Genomic DNA, 25,499 nt, shown 5'->3' with positions numbered 1-25,499 from the left:
TGTATCTCAATTTTTTCTTGTTTTGAAGTGAATAAAGACTGGATCACTCGTATTATTAACATGACTTTTTAAAAAAGATTAAAGTCTGATGAATTCAGATTGGTTTAATATTATTTGGTGTTATACATGAACTGTTTTGACACAAGATGTGTAAATTAGACCAGATCATTTTGGCTGCTACTTTAATCCTGCCTCTGTCTTTCCAAACGTAACAGTTGTCATCAGTTTGTTAAAAACCCTATTTAATTGATGTTTTGGGTTTTATTTTAAACAACATTGACATAACATAGGACTCACCATTTTAACTATTTTAAAGTGTAAAGTTCAGTGGTTTTTAATATATTTACAGAGTTGTGCAACCATTACCAAACTTCATTTCAGAACATTTTCATTATCCCAGAGAGAACTTGTACCCGTTAAATAGTCACTCCATGTCCCTGCACTCCCTGGCAACTGCAAATCCACTTTCTGTCTCTATTGATTTGCCTATTCTGGACATTTCATAGAAATAGAAACATAATATGTGGCCTTTCCTGTGTGACTTATTTCACTTTAGCATAATAATATTTTCTGCATTCATCCATGTTGTAACATGTTTCAGTACAGGCATGCCCTAGAGATATTGGAGTTTGATTTCAGAGCACTGCAATAAAGCAAATACTGCAATAAACAAATGAAATGAATATTTTGGTTTCCCAGTACACGTAAAAGTTATTTTTACACTATAGTATAGTCTATTAAGTGTATAGTAGAATTATGTCTAAAAAAAACATTGTACATTTTGTTAAAAAATACTTTATTGCTGGAGTGCCTGCCTGGCTCAGTTGGTAGAACATGTGACTCTTGATGTTGAGGTTGTTAGTTTGGGCCCCATGTAGGGCTTAGAGATCACTTTATTTTATTTTTTTAAAAGATTATTTTTTGACAGAGAGACAGCAAGAGAGGGAACACAAGCAAGGGGGAGTGGGAGAGGGAGAAGCAGGCTTCCCGCCGAGCAGGAACCCCTATGCGGGGCTCGATCAGGACCCTGGGATCATGACCTGAGCCGAAGGCAGATGCTTAATGACTGAGCCACCAAGGCGCCCTTAGAGATCACTTTAAAAAAATACTTCATTGCTGGGACGTCTGGGTGGCTCAGTTGGATTTAAGTGTCTGCCTTTGGTTCAGGTCATGATCCCAGAGTCCTGGAATTGAGTCCCGCGTCTGGCTCCTTGCTCAGCAGGGAGCCTCCTTCTTCCTCTGTCTGCAGCTCCCCCTGCTTGTGCTCTCTTTGTCTCTGGCTCTCTCTCTGATGAATAAGTAAAATCTTTTTTTTTTTTTTTTTTTTTTTAGAGCCGAAAGGCCTCACATTTATTACTGAACCAACCTACTGGTGCAGAGGCATAGTCACAGAGAAAAATCATTTCCATGATAAGACAAGTCTATGGCCAGGTAGGAAGGATGTTTACAGAATGATAGAACACATGATCTTCATGCAGCTTAATTAAATATGTGTGCCAATTAAGTGTGTCATTTCATGATGTGTGACGCCTTATAGACCCAGCTTGGTTCTTCTCCAGTACCTCCTCTTGGAGTTGTACCTGATCTTAATACCAATTTTCATCCGAATCCACTGGGGAATGGGACGATTCTGCTTTTGTTTCTTGGCCAGGAGTCGCTTGATTCTGAAAGTCTTGTGAGAAGACATGGCGAGAAGCAGCCAGCCATACAGAGCAGGATGGCGGCGAAAAAGAGAAAGTGAATAAATAAAATTAAAAAAAAATACTTCATTGCTAAAAAATGCTAACCATCATCTGAGTTTTCAGGGAGTCATAATCATTGGTCACAGATTACCATAATAAATATATTAATGAAAAAGTTTGAAATTGTGAAAATTACCAAAATGGAGAGAGACATGAAGTGAACAGATGCTGTTGGAAAAATGGCACCTGTAGACTTGTTTGAAGCAAGGTTGCTACAAAATGTTAGTTTGTAAAAAACACAGCCATCTGGGAAGCACAGTAGAATGAGGCATGCCTGTACTTCATTCCTTTCTATAGCCAACTATTTCATTATATGGATATACCACATTTTGTTTATCTGTTCATCAGTTGATGGATATTTGGGTTGTTTCCACCTTTTGGTTATTATGAATAATGTTGCTGTGAACATTTGTGTGTAAGCTTTTGTCTAAACATTATATTTTAAATCCTCTTGGGTGTACATAGGAGTGGAATTCCTGGGTCGTATGGTTGCACTACTTACATTTCTACCAGTAGTGTATGAACGTTCCAGTTTCTGTAAATCTTTGACAGTATTTGTTATTTTCTGCTTAAAGTTGTAGCCATTGTAGTTGGTGTGAAGTGGTATTATGCCATTGTGGTTTTGATTTATATTTTCCTAATCACTAATAATATTGAGCATCTTTCCAAGTGCTTATTGACCATTCTTCAGAGAAGTGTCTACTCAAGTTCTTTTATTTCTTCTTTGTTCACTTTTTAATTGTGTTGTTTACCTTTTTGTGGAGTTGTGAGAGTTCTTTATATATTTGGATAGCATATCCTTATTAGATATATGATTTGCAAATATTTGTTTCTAGTTTGTCAGTTGTCATTGTACTTTCTTGATCATGTCCTTTGGATGCATGTCCTTTGATGCACAGAAGTTTTTAGTTTTTGTGAAGTCCCAAGTTATTTTATTTCTTGGGCTTTTGGTGCCATATTTAAGAAACATTGCCTGAACCAGGGACATGAAAATTTATACCTATGTTTGCTTTTAAGAGTTCTGTAGTTTTAGCTACAAATAATATGTGGCTTATTGTATCTAACTTCTTTCACTTAGCATAGTAAACTATGAGTTTATCCATGTTGTGTAGCATATATCAGTACTTTATTTTATGGTTGAATAATATTCCATTGTATATAATATTCTAGTGTGTTTTATTTAGGTCTTTGATCCATTTTGAGTTAATTTTTGTATATTTTGTATAAGGTCACAATCCAGATTGAGCCAGCCAGGAGCGCCATTGAGCATCTTTTCATGTTTTGGCCATCTGCATGTCTTCTTTGGAGAAATGTCTATTCATGTTCTCTGCCCATTTTAAATTGGATTATTTGGTTTTTGGGTGTTGAATTGTCACCTTTTGAGTTCTTGATACAGATTATTTGTATGTTTTCTCTCTCTTTTTTTCCTGATTAGTTCTGGCTAAAAGTTTGTCGTTTGTATTGATCTCAGAGAACTAACTTTTGATATCAGTGGTTTTCTTTAGTGACTTTCTGTTTCAATTTTATATTGTTATGTTAATCACCATACATTACATCATTAGTTTTTGATGTAGTTTGTGCATAACACCCAGTGCTCCATGCAGAACGTACCCTCTTTAATACCCATTACCAGGCTAACCCATCCCCCACCCACCTCCCCTCTAGAACCCTCAGTTTGTTTTTCAGAGTCCATCGTCTCTCATGGTTCGTCTCTCCCTCCGATTTCCCCCCTTTCATTCTTCCCCTCCTGCTATCTTCTTCTTTTTTTTTTCTTAACATATATTGCATTATTTGTTTCAGAGGTATGGATCTGTGATTTAACAGTCTTGCACAATTCACAGCACTCACCATAGCACATACCCTCCCCAATGTCTAGAACCCTCACTGAAATGGACAGATCATCTAAGCAAAAGATCAACAAGGAAATAAAAAATTTCTGTTTCTTTTTATTGACTGTGCTCTCATGTGTTATTTCCTTCCCTCTGCTTTTCTTTGGTTGGGGGTTAATGTATACTGCATTTTCTTCTTTCTTAAGGTATAAACTGATGTCATTGGTTTTCTTCCTTTCTAATATAGACATTTAGGGCTATACATTTTCCTCTTAAGTACTGCTTTAGTGGCATCCCACAAATCTTAAAATCCCCCTGCCCCCAGACATTTCCCCCCACACTCTCATTTCTCTTTTAATGGCTTTTGTTGAGCAATGAGTTATTTGGAAGTGTTACTTAATTTCCGAAGATTTGGGAATTTTCCATGGATCTTTCTGATAATTTTTTTTTTTTTAAGATTTTATTTATTTGGCCACCTGGGTGGCTCAGTTGGTTAAGTGACTGCCTTCGGCCCAAGTCATGATCCTGGAGTCCCAGGATCAAGTCCCTCACCTGGATCCCTGCTCAGCAGGGAGTCTGCTTCTCTCTCTGACCCTTACCCCTCTCGTGCTCTCTCTCTTTCATTCTGTCTCTTAAGTAAAGAGAGAGAGCACAAGTGGGGAGGAGAGGGAGAAGCAGGCTTCCCACTGAGCAGGGTCCCGCTGGAACCCAATGTGGGGCTCGATCCCAGGACTCTTAAGATCATGACCTGAACCAAAGGCAGACACTTAACCGGCTGAGCCACCCAGGCGCCCCTCTGCTAATGATTTCTAATATAATTCTTCTATAGTCGAACACTTTGTTTGACTTGAATTCTTTTAAATTGTTTTGAGACTCTTTACTGGCCTATAATAAGGTTTAATTTGGTTAATGTTTTGTGTGCATTTGAAAAAAATGTGTATTCTGCTCTTGGAGTGTTCTCTAAATGTTAATTAGGTCGAAGTGGTTAATGGTTAATGGTGTTCAGTCTATTATGTTTACTTTCTGTGTATTTTCTCAATTTGAGAGAGGGTTATTGTGATCTTTGACTATACCTGTGGATTTGTCATTTGCAAGTCTATCAAGTTTTGCTTCATGTATTTTGAAACTCTGTTATTATGTATATAAATGTTTACATTTGTTTTCCCTTTATGAATTAGCATTTTTATCAGAAAATTTTTGAAAATCTGTGGTCATTTTTTTTCCTCTGCAATCTACTTTGTACTTTTGTAGCTACTTCCATCTTCTTTTGGGTAGTATTGATATAGTATCTTTTCTCATTCTTTTGTTTCTATGTTATCTGTGTCTTTAAAGTGTATTTCTTAAAAAGATTTTATTAGAGAGAGTGTGTGTGCACTAGCAAGAGAGAGTGAGCATGAGCCGGGGGGAGTGGCAGAGGGAGAGGGAGAAGACTCCCCACTGAGCAGGGAGCCTGACATAGGGCTCAATCCCAGGACCCTGGGATCATGACCTGAGCCGAAGGCAGATGCTTAACCGACTGAACCACCCAGGAGCCCCTAGAGTGTATTTTTTTTTTAAAGGAGCATATAGTTGGGTTGTGCTGTTGTATTTACTTTAACAATCTCTTTTAGTTGGCATGTTTAGATTATTTACTTTTTTGTGATTAGAGGTATGTTTAGGTTCATAAATTATATCACTTGTTTATTTTGTTTGTCTTATCCTTTCTTCTCTTTTTATACCTTCGTTTGGTTAGAGTAATCTCGTAATTCTATTTTTTTTTTTAAGATTTTATTTATTTATTTGACAGAGAGACAGCGAGAGAGGGAACACAAGCAGGGGAAGTGGGAGAGGGAGAAGCAGGCCTCCCGCAGAACAGGGAGCCCGATGCGGGGCTCGATCCCAGGACCCTGGGATCATGACCTGAGCCGAAGGCAGAACGCTTAACGAACTGAGCCACCCAGGTGCCCTGTAATCTCATAATTCTAGGGTATCTCCTTTGTTGGCTTATTAGATGTAACTCTTTGTTTTCCAATTCTAATGGTTATTTTAGGGTTTGTAGTACTTACCTCAATTTTTCTTTTTCTTTTTTTTTTCTTTTTTTTCAAGATTTTATTTATTTGAGAGAGAGAATGAGAGAGCACGAGAGGGAAGAGGGTCAGAGGGAGAAGCAGACTCCCTGCTGAGCAGGGAGCCCAATGTGGGACTTGATCCCGGGACTCCAGGATCATGACCTGAGCCAAAGGCAGTTGCTTAACCAACTGAGCCACCCAGGCGCCCTCAATTTTTCTTCAGGTGATGTTATAGCACTTTTTGCATAGCTTGAGAATCTTTCAGTATTATACTTCCGTTTCTCCTTCCCATCTTTTATACTGTTGTCATCATACATTTTATGTTCACATTTGTTATAAACCTTGTAATACATTTTTCTTAATTTTTGTTTAAATAGTTACCTTTAAAAAAACTTAACTTTAAAAAGAATCATATATTTACCAATGTAATTACAGTTTCCGGTACTTGTCATTCTTTTGTGTAGATCTATGTTTTTATCTGGTGTTATTTTCCCTCTCTGCCTATCCTTTATGACTTCCTTTAACAATTCTGTGCAAGTCTGTTGGTGATTATTATTACTATTATTATTTTTTGTATGTTTCCTTTGGTTTATTTTGAAAACATCTTTCCTTTGTCTTTATTTTTGAAAGGTGATTTTGTTGGGTATAGGATTCTGTGTGGACAGTATTTTAAAGATTTTATTTATTTATTTTAGAAAGAGGGTGCATGGGGCGCCTGTGTGGCTCAGTCGTTAAGCGTCTGCCTTCGGCTCAGGTCATGATCCCAGGGTCCTGGGATCAAGTCCCACATCAGGCTCCCTGCTCTGTGGGGAGCCTGATTCTTCCTCTCCCACTTCTCCTGCTTGTGTTCCTGCTCTTGATCTCTCTCTGTCAAATAAATAAAATCTTTAAAAAGAAAAAAAAAGAATGTGCATGAGTGGGGGGAGGGGCAGAGAGAAAGGGAGGGAGTGAGAGGGAGAGAATCTGAAGCAGATTCTGTGCTGAGCATGGAGCCTGATTCAAGGCTTGATCCCATGATCCTGAGATCACAACCTGAGCCAGAACCAAGAGTTGGACACTTAACCGACTGAGCTATGTGGTCGGTATTGTAAAGATGGTGCCCTATTGTTCTCTGGTTTACATTGTTTGAAATGAAAAATTTGCCTTCATAGTTTGTTCATTTTTAGGGTTATGTCTGATTTCCCCTTGCTGCTTGGAAGATTTGCTATCACTTTTTTAACAATTTGATTTTGATATGCTTTTGTGTAGTTTTCTTTCTGCTTCTTGTACTCAAAACTCATTGCACTTCTTTGATCTGTGAATGTAGACCTTCCATCAGATTTTGAAAATTTTCATGCATTTATTCTGCAGATATTTTTTTTCTGTCTACTCCCTTTTCTGGGAACTTCGGTAACATATACATTATGCTATTTGACGTTGTTCCACAGCTTACTGATACTCTTTTTATTAAGTTTTTTTTTTTCATTTTGGAGAAATTCTCTTATGTCTTCAAGTTCATTAATCTTTTTTTGTGTGTAATGTTTTCTGTCATTTTTGGATGTATTCTTTATCTCAGACATTATAGTTTTCATTTCTGGGAGTTCGGTTTGGTTCATTTTATATTGGTCGGGTCTTTGCTTAACTTCTTAAATGCATAGAATATGGCTATAGTGATTACTTTAATGTCTTTGTTGCTAATTTTAATATTTGTGTCCATTTTAGATTGGCTTCAATTGATTTTTCTCCTCATTATCAATATATTTTCCTCCTTTTTTATGTTTGGTAACCTTTGATTATCACTCGTGATTATTAATTAGCTGGGTGCTTGATCTTTGTTTATTTTCCTATAAATGTTCTTAAGCTTTATTCTTGAACGCAGTTAAGTTACTTGGAAACTGTTTGATCTTTTTGTGCCTTTCATGATTTGTTTGGTGTAAACAGTGGGTTTTTTAGTCTGGGCTGATTATTCCCCACTGCTCGGAAGGCAAGACCTTCTGTGTAGTGTAACCAGTGAGTTGGGAACTTTTCCATTTTGGCTGGTAGGACAATTCACTGTTCCATGACTTGTAGGAGGACCAGGCACTCTTCCTTATAATCCTCTTGGTTGATTCTCTCTGCACCCTTGGGTAGTTTTCTCCTATGCATGCACTGATCAGTATTCTGCCGAATACTAAAAGGAGACCCTCTGCACATCTCTGGATTTCTCTGTGCAACACTGTGTTGCTATTGACTTATGAACTGTTTTTGCCTTGGTCTTCCCAGTTTCTTGTCTCTGTCTACTGAACTCCCAAGTTCTGCCAGCTCTACCAATAATATCTATTTTAGCAGAATTCTTTTCTTCTTCCAATCCAGGATCCAGTTTGGGATTTCTTATTGCACTTATTTGTCATGTCATTTTAATTTTTAGAACAATTCCTTAGCTTTTCTGTATTTTCACTGTATGGACATTTTCTAAAGGTACATACCGGTGTTTTGTTTTGCTTTTTTTTTTTTTCTTTCCCCTTTTGATTGTCCCTTAATTTGGGTTTTTCTGATTGTTTCCCAATGATAACATTTAGTTTATGCATCTTTTTATATTAGGCAGTAAATAGTGATAATAGGTTCTCAGCACAGTGCTTTATATTAGGAGTGTGTACCGTTATTGGGATGTTAAATTTGACTACTTTCAGCTATGTTTGTCATATTTCTGTTATGTAAAGCTACTTTTTTCCTTTTTTAGATGATTTTCTCACATTGCTTTTCATATCCGTATATGATTTCAAGGAGCTTTTTCCTGTATTTTCTTCTAGGAGTTTTATGGTTTCAGGTCTTATATTTAAGTCTTTAATCCATGTTGAGTTAATTTTTGTGAGTGGTGTAAGATGGGGTCCAATTTCATTTTTCAATATATGATTATCCAGTTTTCCCAGCAGTATTTAATGAAGAGATTATCCTTTACCCATTGAGTACTCTTGGCTTATTTGTGAAAATATTGGTTGATGGTAGATGTGAGGATTTATTTCTGGCTCTTGATTCTGTTCCATTGGTGTGTCTATTTTTAGATCAGTATCATAATGTTTTGATTACTGTAGCTTTGTAATATAGTTCAAAGTCAGAAAGTGCGATGCTTAGGTTCTTTCTTAGGTTTCCTTTGATTATTTGGGGACTTTCATGATTTCACATGAATTTTAGGATTGCTTTTTCTATTTCTGTGAAAAATGTGGCACTATTTCTTATAGCTGAATCTGAGTGAAACACCCCCTGCTCCCGAAGACCTTGCATAATGCTCACTATTTAATTGAACTGTCATTGTGCTTTTTATTTCCCTTGCCAACATTGTGATACTTGGTAGATTAGTGTTAAGACATTTGTCAGTAGTCTTTGGGTGTGGAGAGAAACTGTGATGTATTTAAGTTTGTTCTGTGCTACTGCTTATTATTTTTGTTACTGAGGTATAACTAGCATACAGTATTATATTAGTTTCGGGTGTATAACATAATGGCTTGATATTTGTATATATTGGAAAACTATTACCACAGTAAGTGTAGTTAACATTCACCACCATACATAATTTTTTTTTCTTGTGATGAGAAGTTTTAAAGATCTATCTTAGCAACTTTCAAGTGTATAATACAGTATTATTAACTATGGTTACCATGGTGTACATTCAGTTCTTATGAGTTATTTATGTGCTACTGATTATTGGATCTCTAATATCTCTCTTGCCTTTGAATTAGAGTGTGGTAGCATCATTTGTTTTTTTCTATTTATAAGGCAGAGGTGGAGGAGCATGGTTGAAAGGCCTCTGATGACTTACCTAGCCTGTTGGGCCTTCTTTCTTGAAATTTTTATTTTTAAGATTTTATCTGTTAGAGCACAAGTGGGGAGGGGGGTTGGGGAGAGCGGCAGAGGGAGAGGAACAAGTAGACTCCCCGCTGAGTGGGGAGCCTGACATGGGGCTCGTCCAAGGACCCTAAGATAATGACCTGAGCCAAAGTCAGATGCTTAACTGACTGAGCCACCAGGTGCTCTTTCTGTCTTTAATTTATATTTATATTTATGATTATCTGTGCTTTAATATTTTTCCTCATGGACAACTTTTTTTTTTGGTAGGTAGAAAAGCATAAATATGAAAATGGAAATCAATCTGTAAATAATTGTTTCAGTGTTTGTAATTGTAGTTATAAATTATTTCAGAAATGTCGAGAAAATACACAGATTCTCAAATGGCCTCATTTTGTTAGATTTGAGTTTAGTATTTTCAGGTTTTTGTTAATCCATATATAAATAAAGCCAATTAAGAATTTAGATGTATTGGGTGCCTGGGTGGCTCAGTTGGTTGGGTGACTGCCTTTGGCTCAGGTCATGATCCTAGAGTCCCGGGATCAAGTCCCGCGTCGGGCTCCCTGCTCAGCGGGGAGTCTGTCTCTCCCTCTGACCTTCTTCCCTCTCATGCTCTCTCTCTACCATTCTCTCTCTCTCTCAATAAATAAATAAAAACCTTTAAAAAAAAAAGAATTTAGATGTATTTCGGGGTGCCTGGATGGTTCAGTCAGTTGTGTCCAACTCTTGATTTCTGCTCAGGTCATGATCTTAGGGTGGTGAGATGGAGCCCTGCATTGGACTCCATGCTCAGTGTGGAGCCAGCTTAAGATACTCTCTCTTCCTCTCCGCTTGTCCCTCACCCTTCTAAAAAAATAATTTAGATACATTTCTAATTTCTTGTGACTTGAAATGCCAAGTGTTACTGTTGATTTGTTATTTTCCACATGTTCCTTACATTAATGATAAAGCTTTGTGTTTAATCTTTGTTTAGAAAGAATCTTACCTAGTGTAAAGTTACCATCTCCCAATTGCAAGTGGAAGACCGACATTGATATTGTTGTTCATAGAAAGGGAAGTTACTGTTTATTTTTTATTTATTTTATTTTAAAGATTTTTGTTTGTCTATTTATTTATTTGAGAGAGAGAGAGCACAAGAAGGGGGAGCAGCAGGGAGAGGGAGAAGCAGGCTCCCCGCTAGGCAGGGAGCCCAATGCAGGGCTCCATCCCAGGACCCTGGGATCATGACCTGAGCCGAAGACAGCCTCTTAACCAACTGAGCCACCCAGGTGCCCCAGATAATTAAAAAACATTCCAACTGGGCCAGCAATTGCTTGCAAATAGTGACAATATATTGTAATGAAAAACTAAAGAACCATATAATTTTTTGTGAATAAGTATTTTCTTTTTTTTAAGCATTGTTTTATTTATTTTTAAAATTTTTGTTTCATTTTAGTTTTTAATCTCTATACCCAAGCTGGGGCTCAAACTCATGACCCCAACATTAAGAGTCACATACTGTACCAACTGAGCCAGTCAGGTGCCCCTTTGTATTTTCTTTTTTTATGAGATGAGATTGCTTGTGATAAAAATTTGCTTGTAGGGGCGCCTGGGTGGCTCAGTCGTTAAGCGTCTGCCTTCCACTCAGGTCATGATCCCAGGGTCCTGGAATCAAGCCCTGCGTTGGGCTCCCTGCTCCGCGGGAAGCCTGCTTCTCCCTCTCCCACTCACCTTGCTTGCGTTCCCTCTCTCCCTGTGTCTCTCTCTGTCAAATGACTAAATAAAATCTTTAAAAAAAAAATAAATTCTCATCAGGCATAAAATTAAAAAAAATTTTTTTCTTGTAACTCTCTGTGGACTTTTCCACAGAATAGTTCTTTTCCAACTACTTATCTTTGAGAAATTTAGTGTTGTAGACACAAACCAGAGAAGTCTGTCAAATGTTATTTTTGTGTTTGGCAACTTTTTCAAGTTTGTGCTAACAAAAAAGAATGCTTTGTTGTATCTTTGAGGGAAATAATTCTACTTGTGACATAAGGAACTAGTAAGCATGGACATAAGGAACTAGTCAGCATTGTGAGGGATATACCATGTTGCTGGCCGAAAGGGCTCTCTGGGGAGAGCAGTTTATAAGATAGTAAACTGCTGGCAGGAAGGAGGACAAAGGACATCTATTGTGAAATGTCATTCTTTCACATTTTCATTTTCTAATCTTACAATATTAGCTTTAAAATTGACCCTGTTTACCCTATACCTGGAGGCCTTCCTTGGTTTTGCTACCCCACTTCATATGCTAGAGTAGATTTTAAATTTATTCAGCCATTCATTTATTATTTACTAAACTTCAGTTTGTTTTAATTTTGTTTGGTATTCCTTTACTTTGGTAGTATTTTTTTTCCTCTTGAGTATGAAATGGGGTTTTGCTCCTTAAAAATTGTAATTAAGACGTAGTGATTGCCCCAAGGTGTGCCTTAGGTACTTTTATTGTTGATAGTTTGTTTAGAGGCCTTGCGTGTCCCTCAGAGAGTAATAAGTCATTATGTAAAAGGTAAAAATGTGATGGGTTTGTTTTGTGGCCAAACCATGGAGGTGAGTGGAAAACTTTTTGTAGATGAATATCATGAGATCTAAACTTCAATTCTACAGTCCTACATCTAGTAATTCTTTTTTTCTTCTTTTTTCATCTGTAAATGGGAAGGATGATACCCTCTTATTTTATTCAAGTTTTGTTCATAGATCAAAAGTGCACTGGTTTTCGACGAATAATCTTTTGTGTGAGATTCTGATGGCATAGGGAATTAAAAAGAAACTAATAATAAGCAGTGATTCTTGTTCTCAAGATATGTCTAGTCCTGTTATCGCATAATGGAAATAGGATCCAGTACACAACCATACCATTCCTAAGTGGCATGATGAAATTACTTCCCAAGGAAAAGTGCAGTGGGAAGTTGGAAAACAGTGCAATCCAGCAGACATTTATAGACCTCCACCATGTTCTAGCCTTTCTGGTCAGCGAAGAGAACAAACGTAGGACAGTAGTTCCTGTGTTAGAGCTGGGAGAAGAAATTACATAAGGATTGAAATTCTACTTTTGAAATACTTTAGGTTTATTCTGAACAAACTGTATTATATAACATCTAACTATTACCACTCTTTGGTTTCAAACTGGGTGTTACAGTTGCTTTTAGTTATTATATGTTGGTAATGAATTTTTGGTTTGGCAGTTTAAGGCCTGATAGTTGTGACAGGAACATTCACATATAAGAGTTATTGTTTGGGGGCACCTGAGTGGCTCAGTCATTAAGCATCTGCCTTCGGCTCAGGTCATGGTTCCAAGGTCCTGGGATCGAGCCCTGCATCGGGCTCCCTGCTCAGTGGGAAGCCTGCTTCTCCCTCTTCCACTCACCCTGCTTGTGTTCTGTCTCTCACTGTGTATCGCTCTGTCAAATAAATAAAATCTTTTTAAAAAAAAAAAAGTTATTGTTTTGTAATGTTTTCAGAATTCTGCAACTTGGATGCTTTCTAGATACTTAGAATTTGGTATTAACCAGGTAATTATATATTAACATGAAGGAGAAATGATTTGAAACAAAAAAGGCTTAGTAACTCCATCCTAAGTAAAAATAATGTCATTAAGGTTCAGTCTAGTACTTTTATGTTTATTCATTCTTGGTGAGTAATAGTCTCCACATTAAACATGAAAAGTTCTTTAAAACTCAATCATTATTTTAATTGGTCTGATGCATGCAGGAAATAATTAGCTTAAGAAGTAGTGGTAAAAATATGCATAATTTAGACACATGCCTTTTATAGGCTGAAGTGACTATGGAAGGGTTTTTTTTACAGGTTTAATTATAAGTTGTGTGTTGACAGGATAATTAAAAGTTGTATGTTAGTAGATTTATGAGCCAAAATTTAATGACGGTGAAACTAAGTTACTGGAAATTTTTTCTCAATTTTTTTAGCTCAACAGTAATTTAATATTATTCCATCAGGTGAAGTAAGGAATTTCTTTTAGTTTTAATTTAAAAAGTTAAAATTAGGGGCATCTGGGTGGCTCAGTTGTTTGAGCGTTCCACTCTTGATTTCATCTCAGGTTGTGATCTCTGGGTCATGAGATCAAGCCTCACATCAGACTCTGCTAGGCAGGGAGTCTGCTGAGATTCTCTCTTTCCCTCTGCCCCTCCCCACCATGTATATATTCTTTCTCTCCCTCTCTCTCTCTTTTTTTTTTATTAAAGATTTTATTTATTCATGAGAGACAGAGAGGCAGAGGCAGAGGGAGAAGCAGGCTCCCCACAGAGCAGGGAGCCCAATGCAGGACTCAATCCCAGGACCCTGGGATCATGACCTGTGCCGAAGGCAGACGCTTAATCGACTGAGCCACCCAGGCGTCCCATGAGAATTATTATTTTTTAATTTTTTAATTTTTTTTAAAGATTTTATTCATTTGAGACACAGATACAGAGAGAGAGAGAGCAGGAGCAGGGGGAGAGGCAGAGGGAGAAGGAGAAGCAGGCTCCCCGCTGAGCAGGGAGCCCGATGTGGGGCTCGATCCCAGGACCCTGGGATCATGACCTGAGCCAAAGGCAGACGCTTAACCATCTGAGCCACCCGGGCGCCCCGAGAATTATTTTTTTTTTAAGATTTTATTTATTTGTTTGAGAGAGAATGAGAGAGCGAAAAAGCATGAGAGGGAGGGGAGGGGGTCAGAGGGAGAAGCAGTCTCCCCACCAAGCCAGGAGCCTGATGTGGGACTTGATCCCAGGACTCCGGGATCATGACCTGAGCCAAAGGCAGTCACTCAATCAACTGAGCCACCCAGGCACCCATTCTCTCTCTTAAAATAAGTCTTTTTTTAAAAAAAAAAGTTAAAATTAAAGAACTTTTTGTTTTCTGGACCATTTGGAAATAAATTGCTAATCCGATGTCCTATCACTGCTAAAACACTTGAATGTGTTTTTCCTAGAAACAAGAACATTTTTTAATTTAATCACAAAATAACCATCAAAATCAGGAAATATTATCTTTTTTGAATATTCTAGTTGACATGGTTTATTTCTCTATAATCTTAGGACTAGAACATTAAGAACTTAGAGAAATATATCACTTTATATAGAAGTAACTTTTTTACGAATTACAAATTTACCTTTATGACAAACCAAATTAAATAAAAAACAAAAAATGAAGCCAAAAGTTTTTAAGAATTGTACGACTTTGAAATTGACAAAATGATTGTGGTCATATAGTCTAGTATTTCCCACACTAGCATTGTATAACGTGTAAAAAATTTGTGTTGTAAAGTGGATACTGCAAAATGTGCCTCCTTTTGAACTTACAAGGCATAGTATAATTTTAAATTTTCTGGGATGTCCTGTAGTAAAGAAACCTGTTTAAATTACCTAAATGTAGGGGCGCCTGGGTGGCTCAGTCGTTAAGCATTTGCCTTTGGCTCAGGTCATGATCTCAGGGTCCTGGGATTGAGCCCCACGTCGGGCTCCCTGCTCCGCGGGAAGCCCGCTTCTCCCTCTCCTGCTCCCCCTGCTTGTGTTCCCTCTCTCGCTGTCTCTCTGTCAAATAAATAAATAAAATCTTTAAAAATAAATAAATTACCTAAATGTAGTATATCATAAAATATATTAGTCCTTAAAACTATTTTTGCATGCCCAAGGGCTGTTAGTAAATACTATAGCATAGTCTTGGAAATACTGCCATAGTTCATTTTCTTTTTTTAATAAATGTTGAAGCTTATGTCCATAGAATTTGAACATTTTTTTTTAAGATTTTAAAATATTTATTTATTTGAGAGAGAGAGAGCACATGTGCGCATGAGCAGCGGCAGTGGGGAGGAACAGAGGCAGAGGGAAAAGCAGACTCCCTGCAGAGCCGGAATCCTGAAGTGGTGCTGGATGCCAGGACCCTGAGATCATGACCTGAGCTGAAGGCAGACGCTTAACTGACTGAGCCACCCAGGCGCCCCTGAACATTCTTTTGAAGTCATTTATCCTTGGACCACAGCTTTTGGACTTTCATCTGAGTTTTTATTCAGAAGTTTTAAGCTAAGGTTGCCTTGGTGGCTCAGTTTAGCATCTGACTGGATTTTGTCTTGGGTCATGATCTCAGGGTGTGAGAATGAGCCCCACCTCGGGCTTTGTGCTCAGCAGGTAGTCTGCTTGAGATTTTTCTCTCTCTCTCTCCCTCTGCCCCTCCCCTCCCCCTGCTTACACACACTCTCATTTTCTCAAATAAATCTTTTTAAGGAAGGTTTTAAGCGATTACAGTCCAAGTGTTTGGCAATTCTTTGCTACTCCTAAGTTTGTCTGTTTTCCCTCCCCTTCCAACCCCATACTTCCCACATGGTTTAAAACAAAAGTCCATTTCTTGCTCTTAGATGGCCTGCTCTGAACTTAGGAACCTTCTGTGGCTCTGCTGCTGTCCAGTATAGTAGTCACTGGTCATCTATGGCTATCTAACTTTTTTGAATTGTGATCTATTTTACATTCCATAAAATTCACCCACTTAACTACAGTTTGATGGGTTTTAGTATACTCAAAGATTGTGCAGCCATCACCACTGTCTGATTCTAGAACATTTTCATCACTCCAAAAGAAACCCTTTGTTACTTTCCCATCCCCCTCTTCCTCTGTCCCCTGGCAACCTCTTGAGTTTTCTGTCTCTATGGGTTTGCTTATTCTAGGCATTTCATATAAATGGAATCCTACCATATGTGATCTTTTGTGTCTGGGTTCTTCCATTTAACATGTTTTTAAGGTTCACTATGTTGTAGCATGTCAGTACATCATTTTGTCTTTTCTTTTTAAATAACAGCTTTATAGAGATGTAATTCACATACTGTGTGATTACTTGTTTAACATGTAAAATTCAGGACTCTTAGTGTCTTTACAGATCTATGCAGCTATAACTATTAATTTTACAACATTTTTATTTCCTCAAAAAGAAACCCTGTACCCTTTAGCTGTCACGTCTTATTCCCCTAGCTATTCATTCAGGTCTAAGCAACCACTAATATATATATATATATTTTTTTTGTTGTTGTTGTTTTTGCTTGTTCTGGACATCTCATATAAATTGAATCATATACCATGTAGCTTTTTGTGTTTTTTCATTTAGGATGTTTTCAAGGTTCATCCGTGTTGTATTATATATCAGTGCTTCATTCCTTTTGATTACTGAATGAATATACATTTTATTTATCCATTCATCAGTTGATGGATTTTTGGATTGTTTTCACATTTTTGCTATTATGAATAATATTACCACACATACAGAACATATAACATGATACATATACAAGTTTTCCTATGGGCATATGTTTTTATTTCTCTTGAAATGAGAATGGAATTGCTAGATCATATAACTCTATGTTTAACTATTTGTGGATCTGCCAGATTGTTTGTAGTTGTATCCTATTGTATGAGGACTCCAGTTTGTCCAAATCCTCACTGACACTTGTTATTGACTGTCTTTTTGCGTATAGCCATCTTAATAGTCATGAAGTGGCCTTTTTGTAGCTTTAGTGTTCATTTCCCTAGCAACTAGTGATGTTGAGCATCTTTTCATGTGCTTATTGATCGTTGGTATATCTTCTTTGGAGAAATGTCTGTTCAAACCTATTGCACGTTAAAAATTGGATTGTCTTTTAGTTTTTTAATTGCAAAAGTTTTTCAAATATTTAGGATACGGTCTCTTATGAGGTACATGATTTGCAAGTAATGTCTCCCATTCTGTGCATTTTCCTTTCATTTTCTTGATGGTATTCTTTGACCTACAAGTTTTTAATTTTAATGAAGTCTAACATACCTATTTTTTCCTTTCTTTGTGAGCTTTAGTTGTTATATCTAGGAAACCAAAGCCCATTTCAAAGGTCACAAAGATTTGTTCCTATATTTCCTAGGAGTTTTATAGTTTTAACTTTGACATTTAGGTCTTTGATCCCTTTTGAGTTAATTTTTACATATGTTGTGAGGTAGGAGGCTATAATATTTATTCCCTTGCATGTGGATATCTAGTTGTCTCATCATGTGTTGAAAAGACTTTCCTCATCAAATTGTCTTGGCACCTTTGAGAATTACCCATAAAGGACGGTTTTATTTCTGGACTCTTAATTCTAAAACACTGATGCATGTTATCATGCCTGTACTACAGAGTCTTTTGTAGCTTTGAGATTCTGATGTATGTGTCTTTGAAAAGAATTTTGTTCTTTTTCAAGATTATTTTGGGGGTGCCTGTGTGGCACAGTTGGTTAAGCATCTGACCCTTGAATTAGGCTCAGGTCATGATGTCAGGGTCGAAAGATTGAGCCCTGCGTGGGGCTCTGCTCTCAGCATGGAGTCTGCTTGGACTTTCTCTCTCTCTGTTCCTCCGCCCTATGCTCATTGTCTCACTCTTTCTAAAATGGGTAAATAAATCTTTAAAAAAAAGATAATTTTGGTTACTCTGTCTCTTGAATTTGTATGTGAATTTTAGTATCACCTGTTAATTTCTGCCAGAAAGGCTGCTGGGATTTTGATAGGGATTGTGTTAAATTTATAGGTATACTGGAGGAGCCATCTTAATGATACTAAGCCTTCTGATCCATGGACATGGGACGTCTTTCCATTTAATTAGGTCTTCTTTAATTTGTTAAATGATGTTTTCTAGTTTTCAGTGTCTTACACTTCTATTTTAAAAGTTGTTTCTAGGGGCACCTGGGTGGCTCAGTCATTAAGCGTCTACCTTCGGCTTGGGTCATGATCCCAGGGTCCTGGGATCGAGCCCCGCATCGGGCTGCCTGCTCTGCAGGAAGCCTGCTCCTCCCTTTCCCACTCCCCATGCTTGTGTTCCCTCTCTCACTGTGTCTCTCTCTGTCAAATAAATAAATAATCTTTAAAAAAAAAAAAGTTTCTAAGTATTTTTTTAATTGTATTGTAAATGAAGTTGATTTTTTAATTTCCTTTTTGGATTGTTTATTGCTATTGTATAAAAATATAATTGATTTTTGTATATTGATCTCATATGGTTACCTTTTTTTTAAAAGATTTTATTTATTCATTTGACACAGAGAGGGAGATCACAAGTAGGCAGAACTGCAGGCAGAGGGAGAGGGAGAAGCAGGCTCCCTGTTGTGCAGAGAGCCTGATGCAGGACTCGATCCCATGACCCTGAGATCATGACCTGAGCCAAAGGCAGATGCCCAACCTACTGAGCCACCCAGGAGCCACTCATATGGTTACTTTAAATTAATTAAATTTAAATGAAAAATTTACATTTCCACTAGCTACCTTTTAGTGCTCTATAATCACATACGCCTAGTGACTACCACATTGAATAGCACAGATTTGATTATTTCCAGCATTGAAGATCTGTTGGATGTACAATAAAAAAACAAAACAGAAAAACCAAGAGTACCTCTTTGCCTTTGATTTTCCTCTGTCCAGAGGCACTTTCAACTCTTATTTGTTTCCTCATGTATATCTCAGTATGTCCATGCTCATATTATTATTTTTAATGTTTTGGACATTTCTACTATGAGAAATGGAGACTTTGTTTTCTTACACTTTCTATCTTTTCAAGATGACTTTTAGCAATTTTGGCTTTATTCCTTTTGTCTATTATATTTATGTAAATATTCACATCTGAAGCCTAGAGTGGACTGTGGTTATACTTTTTATTTGAATGTTTTCTTTTCCTTGGCACTAATAATTTCTTATTTTTGGCTGATTCATTACTTTATGTATCTATTTCTAATTCATCTCTAAACTCTTCCCTGGACATAAAATCTTAACATATTTAAAACATATCTGTAATCTGTCAGTTGTCAAGAACTGTGAAGAGTCTGAAATTTAACTCTATACTATCAGGTTAGATGGTCACAGTTTTATGGATGCAGTGGCAGAAGATATGAGACTCTAGGGTCAGAGACAAAGGACTTTATTACTCGCAGGAATAACATAAGGCAGAGTATCAGCATTTTCTTGCACCATGCTAGTTCCCCAAACCCCAATTCTCAGGGTGATATGAAGAGAGACATATCTATGCATGCATTGGGTTGCATTATTGGGAGGAGCCTGAATGTTTTATATTGGTCAGTAAGCATGCCTGCCCTTTGCTCCAGAGGGAAATGGCCTATCTTCTAAAACTGTTTTCTATACAAACATCCTTGAAAAGATAGTCTGGAACAAAGTGCTTTTGCTCACATGATATACAGAAATGCAAAAGACCCATGAAGAATTATCTCTAAATTGCCGGTTTCTTTCTTTTTTTTTAAAAGATTTTATTCATTTATTTGATAGAGAGAGACACAGTGAGAGAGGGAACACAAGCAGGCAGAGGCGGAGGGAGAAGCAGGCTCCCTGATGCAGGGCTCGATCCCAGGACCCCAGGATCATGACCTGAGCCGAAGGCAGACGCCCAACGACTGAGCCACCCAGGCTCCAGTTTCATTTCTACTCTAAGGAGACCCATTTCTTGGAGCCCTTTGCCATTTTCTCCAGTCTGGATCGTTTGGGTTATTGTTTTAGTTCTGCACTGCTTTTGTCTCAGAAATTTCCTTTGCCTCTTGGATTTACCTTTTTGCCTTTTGATGTAGATCCTATTTTCTGGATCCCATGATTCCTTCTTTCTTGATTTTTCGTTTTGAGAAAGGGTACTGGGAAAATTTTTAAAAATTTGACACCTGTGTGCTGAAAATCTTACTCAACTTTTCTAGTGAATGATTTGACTAGATATAGAATTATAGTTTGGAAATAATTTTAATTTCCAAATGACTTAGTTGCTTGGGCATCTGACCCTTAATTTTGGCTGGGGTCACAATCTCAGGGTTATGGGAAGCCCTATGTCTTATAACTGGCATTATTTATTGAGCAAGGTAGTACCCTTTTACAAAGCGGTGTCTGCACTAAATTAGTGGGTATAGAAATTTTGAGTAATTCTACTGTATTATTGAGCAGGCCAGTGAAGAATTTTTCCTTTGTGGTTCTTCATGAATCCTGTGGAGATGTAGCTAAAAATAATTTTTTGTTTGTTAGAGCAAATGTTTCTAATGGGTTTTGCTGTGTCAGATCAGTTTAGAAAGAAAAGAACTGTATAGTTAATCAGCATATTAATACATTTCTAGTCTGTAATGCTGGACCTTGAATGACACAGTTCCTGTGCTGTTGATTATGGTGGCAGTAGCCCAACTAGTCCAGGTCCATAGTTGTGGAACGGAATGTGGAATTTTAGTACATATTTTGTACTAAAATAAGTGAAAATACAGATAACATGGTGTCCAGAATGTGCTATTATTGGTCTTGTTTTCATAGAAGCATGAGAGGTGGTTATTGAAAAAATGTTCTTTTTTAAATTTTACTTATTTGACAGAGAACGAGAGAGGGAACACAAACAGTGGGAGTGGGAGAGGAGAAGCAAGCTTCCCACTAAGCAGGGAGCTCAATGTGGGGCTTGATCCCAGGACCCTGGGATCATGACCCGAGCCAAAGGCAGATGCTTAACAACTGAGCCACCCAGGCACCCCCCAAAAAAATTTTTTTTAATTATTATGTTATGTTAATCAGCGTAGAGTACATCATTAGTTTTTGATGTAATGTTCCATGATTTATTGTTTGCGTATAACTACCAGTGCTCCATGCAGAACGTGCCCTCCTTAATACCCATCACCAGGCTAACCCATCCCCCCACCCCCCTCCCCTCTAGAACCCTCAGTTTGTTTTTCAGAGTCCATAGTCTCTCATGGTTCGTCTCCCCCTCCGATTTCTCCCCCTTCATTCTTCCCCTCCTGCTATCTTCTTCTTTTTTTTTTCTTAACATATAATGTATTATTTGTTTCAGAGGTACAGGTTTGTGATTCAACAGTCTTACACAATTCACAGTGCTCACCATAGCACATACCCTCCCCAGTGTCTGTCACCCAGCCACCCCAGCCCTCCCACCTCCCACCACTCCAGCAACCCTCAGTTTGTTTCCTGAGATTAAGAATTCCTCCTATCAGTGAGGTCATATGATACATGTCTTTCTCTGATTGACTTATTTCGCTCAGTATAATACTCTCCAGTTCCATCCACGTCATTGCAAATGGCCAGATTTCATTCCTTCTGATGGCTGCATAATATTCCATTGTATATATATATATCACATCTTCTTTATCCATTCATCTGTCGATGGACATCCTGGTTCTTTCCACAGTTTGGCTATTGTGGACATTGCTGCTATAAACATCGGAGTGCATGTACCCCTTCGGATCCCTACATTTGTATCTTTGGGGTAAATACCCAGTAGTGCAGTTGCTGGGTCGTATGGTAGCTCTATTTTCACCTTTTTGAGGAACCTCCATACTGTTTTCCAGAGTGGCTGCACCAGCTTGCATTCCCACCAACAGTGTAGGAGGGTTCCCCTTTCTCCGCATCCCCGCCAACATCTGTCGTTTCCTGACTTGTTAATTTTTGCTATTCTGACTGGTGTGAGGTGGTATCTCATTGAGGTTTTAATTTGGATTTCCCTGATGCCGAGCAATGTTGAGCACTTTTTCATGTGTCTGTTGGCCATTTGGATGTCTTCTTTGGAAAAATGTCTGTTCATGTCTTCTGCCCATTTCTTGATTGGATCGTTTGTTCTTTGGGTGTTGAGTTTAATAAGTTCTTTAAGATTTTGGATACTAGCCCTTTATCTGATATGTCATTTGCAAATATCTTCTCCCATTCTGTTGGTTGTATTTTGGGTTTATTGACTGTTTCTTTCCCTGTGTTAAAGCTTTTTATCTTGGTGAAGTCCCAGTAGTTCATTTTTGCCCTTTGGCGATGTTTCTAGGAAGAAGTTGCTGTGGCTGAGGTCGAAGAGGTTGCTGCTTGTGTTTTCCGTTAGGATTTTGATGGACTCCTGTCTCACAGTTAGGTCTTTCAACCATTTTGAGTCTATTTTTGTGTGTGGTGTAAGGAAATGGTTCAGTTTCATTCTTCTGCATGTGGCTGTCCAATTTTCCGAATATCACTTCTTCTCTCTTTTTTTTTTTTAAATTTTATTTATTCATGAGAGACACAGAGAGGCAGAGAGAGAGAAAGGCAGAGGGAGAAGCAGGCTCCCAAGGAGCAGGGAGCCCAATGTGGGACTCGATCTCAGGACTCCAGGATCATGACCTGAGCGGAAGGCACACGCTTAACCATCTGAGCCACCCAGGCGCCCCCGAACATCACTTCTTGAAGAGACTTTTTCCGTTGAATATTCTTTCTTGCTTTGTCAAAGATTAGTTGACCATAGAATTGATCCATTTCTGGGTTTTCTATTCTATTCCACTGATCTCTGTGTCTATTTTTGTGCCAGTACCATACTGTCTTGATGATGACAGCTTTGTAATAGAGCCTGAAGTCCGGAATTGTGATGCCGCCAGCTTTGCTTTTCTTTTTCAACATTCCTCTGGGTATTCAGGGTCTTTTCTGGTTCCATACAAATTTTAGGATTATTTGTTCCATTTCTTTGAAAAACGTGGATGGTATTTTGATGGGGATTGCATTGAATGTGTAGATTGCTCTAGGTAGCATTGACATCTTCACAATATTTGGTCTTCCAATCCATGAGCATGGAATGTTTTTCCATTTCATTATGTCTTTCTCAATTTCTTTCATGAGTATTCTATAGTTTTCTGAGTACAGATCCTTTGCCTCTTTGGTTAGATTTATTCCTAGGTATCTTATGGTTTTGGGTGCAATTGTAAATGGGATCGACTCCTTAATTTCTCTTTCTTCTGTCTTGTTGGTGTATGGGAATGCCACTGATTTCTGTGCATTGATTTTATATCCTGCCACTTTACTGAATTCCTGTATGAGTTCTAGCAGTTTTGGGGTGGAGTCTTTTGGGTTTTCCACATAAAGTATCATATCATCTGCAAACAGTGAGAGTTTGACTTATTTGCTGATTTGGATGCCTTTGATTTCTTTTTGTTGTCTGATTGCTGTGGCTAGGATGTCTAATACTATGTTGGATAGCAGTGGTGATAGTGGACATCCCTGCCGTGTTCCTGACCTTAGGGGGAAAGCTCTCAGTTTTTCCCCATTGAGAATGATATTCACTGTGGGTTTTTCATAGATGGCTTTTATGATATTGAGGTATGTACCCTGTATTCCTATACTCTGAAGAGTTTTGATCAAGAAAGGATTCTGTACTTTGTCAAATGCTTTTTCTGCATTTATTGAGAGGATCTTATCCTTTCTTTTGTTAATGTATTGTATCACGTTGATTGATTTGCGGATGTTGAACCAACCTTGTAGCCCAGGAATAAATCCCACTTGGTCGTGGTGAATAATCCTTTTAATGTACTGCTGGATCCTATTGGCTAGTATTTTGATGACAATTTTTGCATCCATGTTCATCAAGGATATTGGTCTGTAATTCTCCTTTTTGATGGGGTCTTTGTCTGGTTTGGGGATCAAGGTAATGGTGGCCTCATAAAACAAGTTTGGAAGTTTTCCTTCCATTTTTATTTTTTGGAAAAGTTCCAGAAGAATAGGTATTAATTCTCCTTTAAATCTTTGGTAGAATTCTCCTGGGAAGCCATCTGGCCCTGGGCTTTTGTTTGTTGGGAGATTTTTGATGACTGCTTCAATTTCCTTAGTGGTTATGGGTCTGTTCAGGTTTTCTATTTCTTCCTGGTTCAGTTTTGGTAGTTGATACATCTCTAGGAATGCATCCATTTTTTTCCAGATTATCTAACGTGCTGGCATATAGTTGCTCATAATATGTTCTTATAATTGTTTGTATTTCTTTCGTGTTGGTTGTGATCTCTCCTTTTTCATTCATGATTCTGTTGATTTGGGTCGTCTTTTTGGTAAGTCTGGATTTATCAATCCTGTTAATTCTTTCAAAGAACCAGCTCCTAGTTTTGTTGATCTTTTCTACTGTTCTTTGGTTTCTATTTCATTGATTTCTGCTCTGATCTTTATTATTTCTCTTCTCCTGCTGGGTTTAGGCTTTATTTGCTGTTCTTTCTCCAGCTCCTTTGGGTGTAGGGTTAGATTGTGTATTTGCGAACTTTCTTGTTTCTTGAGAAAGGCTTTTATTGCTATATGCTTTCATCTTAGGACTGCCTTTGCTTCATCTCAAAGATTTTGAACAGTCGTGTTTTCATTTTCATTTGTTTCCATGACTTTTTTAATTCTTCTTTAGTTTCCTGGTTGACCCATTCATTCTTAGTAGGATGCTCTTTAACCTCCATGTACTTGAGTTCTTTCTGACTTTCCTCTTGTGATTGAGTTCTAGTTTCCAAGCATTGTGGTCTGAAAAGATGCAGGGAATGATCCCAGTCTTTTGGTACCAGTTGAGAACTGATTTGTGACCTAGGATGTGATCTATTCTGGAGAATGTTCCATGGGCACTAGAGAAGAATGTGTATTCTGTTGCTTTGTGATGGAATGTTCTGAATATATCTGTGAAGTCCATTTGGTCCACTGTGTCTAAATTTAAAGTCTTTATTTCCGTGTTGATCTTTGGTTTAGATGATCTGTCCATTTCAGTCAGGGGGGTGTTAAAGTCCCCCACTATTATTGTATTGCTGTTGATGTGTTTCTTTGCTTTTGTTATTAATTAGGTTATATAAGTGGCTGCTCCCAAGTTAGGGGCATAGATAGTTACAATTGTTAGATCTTCTTGTTGGATAGACCCTTTTAAGTATGATATAGTGTTCTTCCTTATCTCTTATTATAATCTTTGGTTTAAAATCTAATTTGTCTGATATAAGGATTGCTACCCCAGCTTTCTTTTGGTGTCCATTAGCATGGTAAATGGTTTTCCACCCCCTGACTTTCAGTTGGGGGTGTCTTTGGGCCTAAAATGAGTCTCTTGCAGACAGCATATCAATGGGTCTTGTTTTTTTATCCAATCTGATACCTTGTGTCTTTTGATTGGGGCATTTAGCCCATTTACATTCAGGGTAAGTATTGAAAGATATGAATTGAGTGCCATTGTATTGCCTGTAAGGTGACTGTTATTGTATATTGTCTGTGTTCCTTTCTGGTGTATGTTACTTTTAGGCTCTCTCTTTGCTTAGAGGACCCCTTTCAATATTTCTTGTAGGGCTCGTTTGGTGTTTGCAAGTTCTTTTAGTTTTTGTTTGT

General features: G+C 37.8%; 2 protein-coding genes across 17 annotated transcripts in view; one reads left to right on the top strand and one right to left on the bottom strand.

The window, feature by feature from the left end:
* The window catches only part of ABI2 (abl interactor 2), a 157,527-nt gene that overhangs the window by 14,314 nt on the left and 117,714 nt on the right, over nucleotides 1-25,499 (top strand). The window lies entirely within an intron of this gene.
* LOC114215930 (large ribosomal subunit protein eL39-like) lies at nucleotides 1,532-1,699 on the bottom strand. The gene has a single exon (XM_028112165.2). It carries the CDS (start codon nucleotides 1,685-1,687, stop codon nucleotides 1,532-1,534), a length of 156 nt encoding a protein of 51 aa, XP_027967966.1. The 5' UTR covers nucleotides 1,688-1,699.

Source organism: Eumetopias jubatus, unplaced genomic scaffold, assembly GCF_037043125.1.
Source record: "Eumetopias jubatus isolate StellerSeaLion01/CBP00866 unplaced genomic scaffold, mEumJub1_p1.0 scaffold_3, whole genome shotgun sequence".
Lineage (NCBI taxonomy): Eukaryota > Metazoa > Chordata > Mammalia > Carnivora > Otariidae > Eumetopias > Eumetopias jubatus.
Note: the sequence above shows the minus strand (reverse complement) of the source record. Positions and strands in the feature narration are given on the sequence as shown.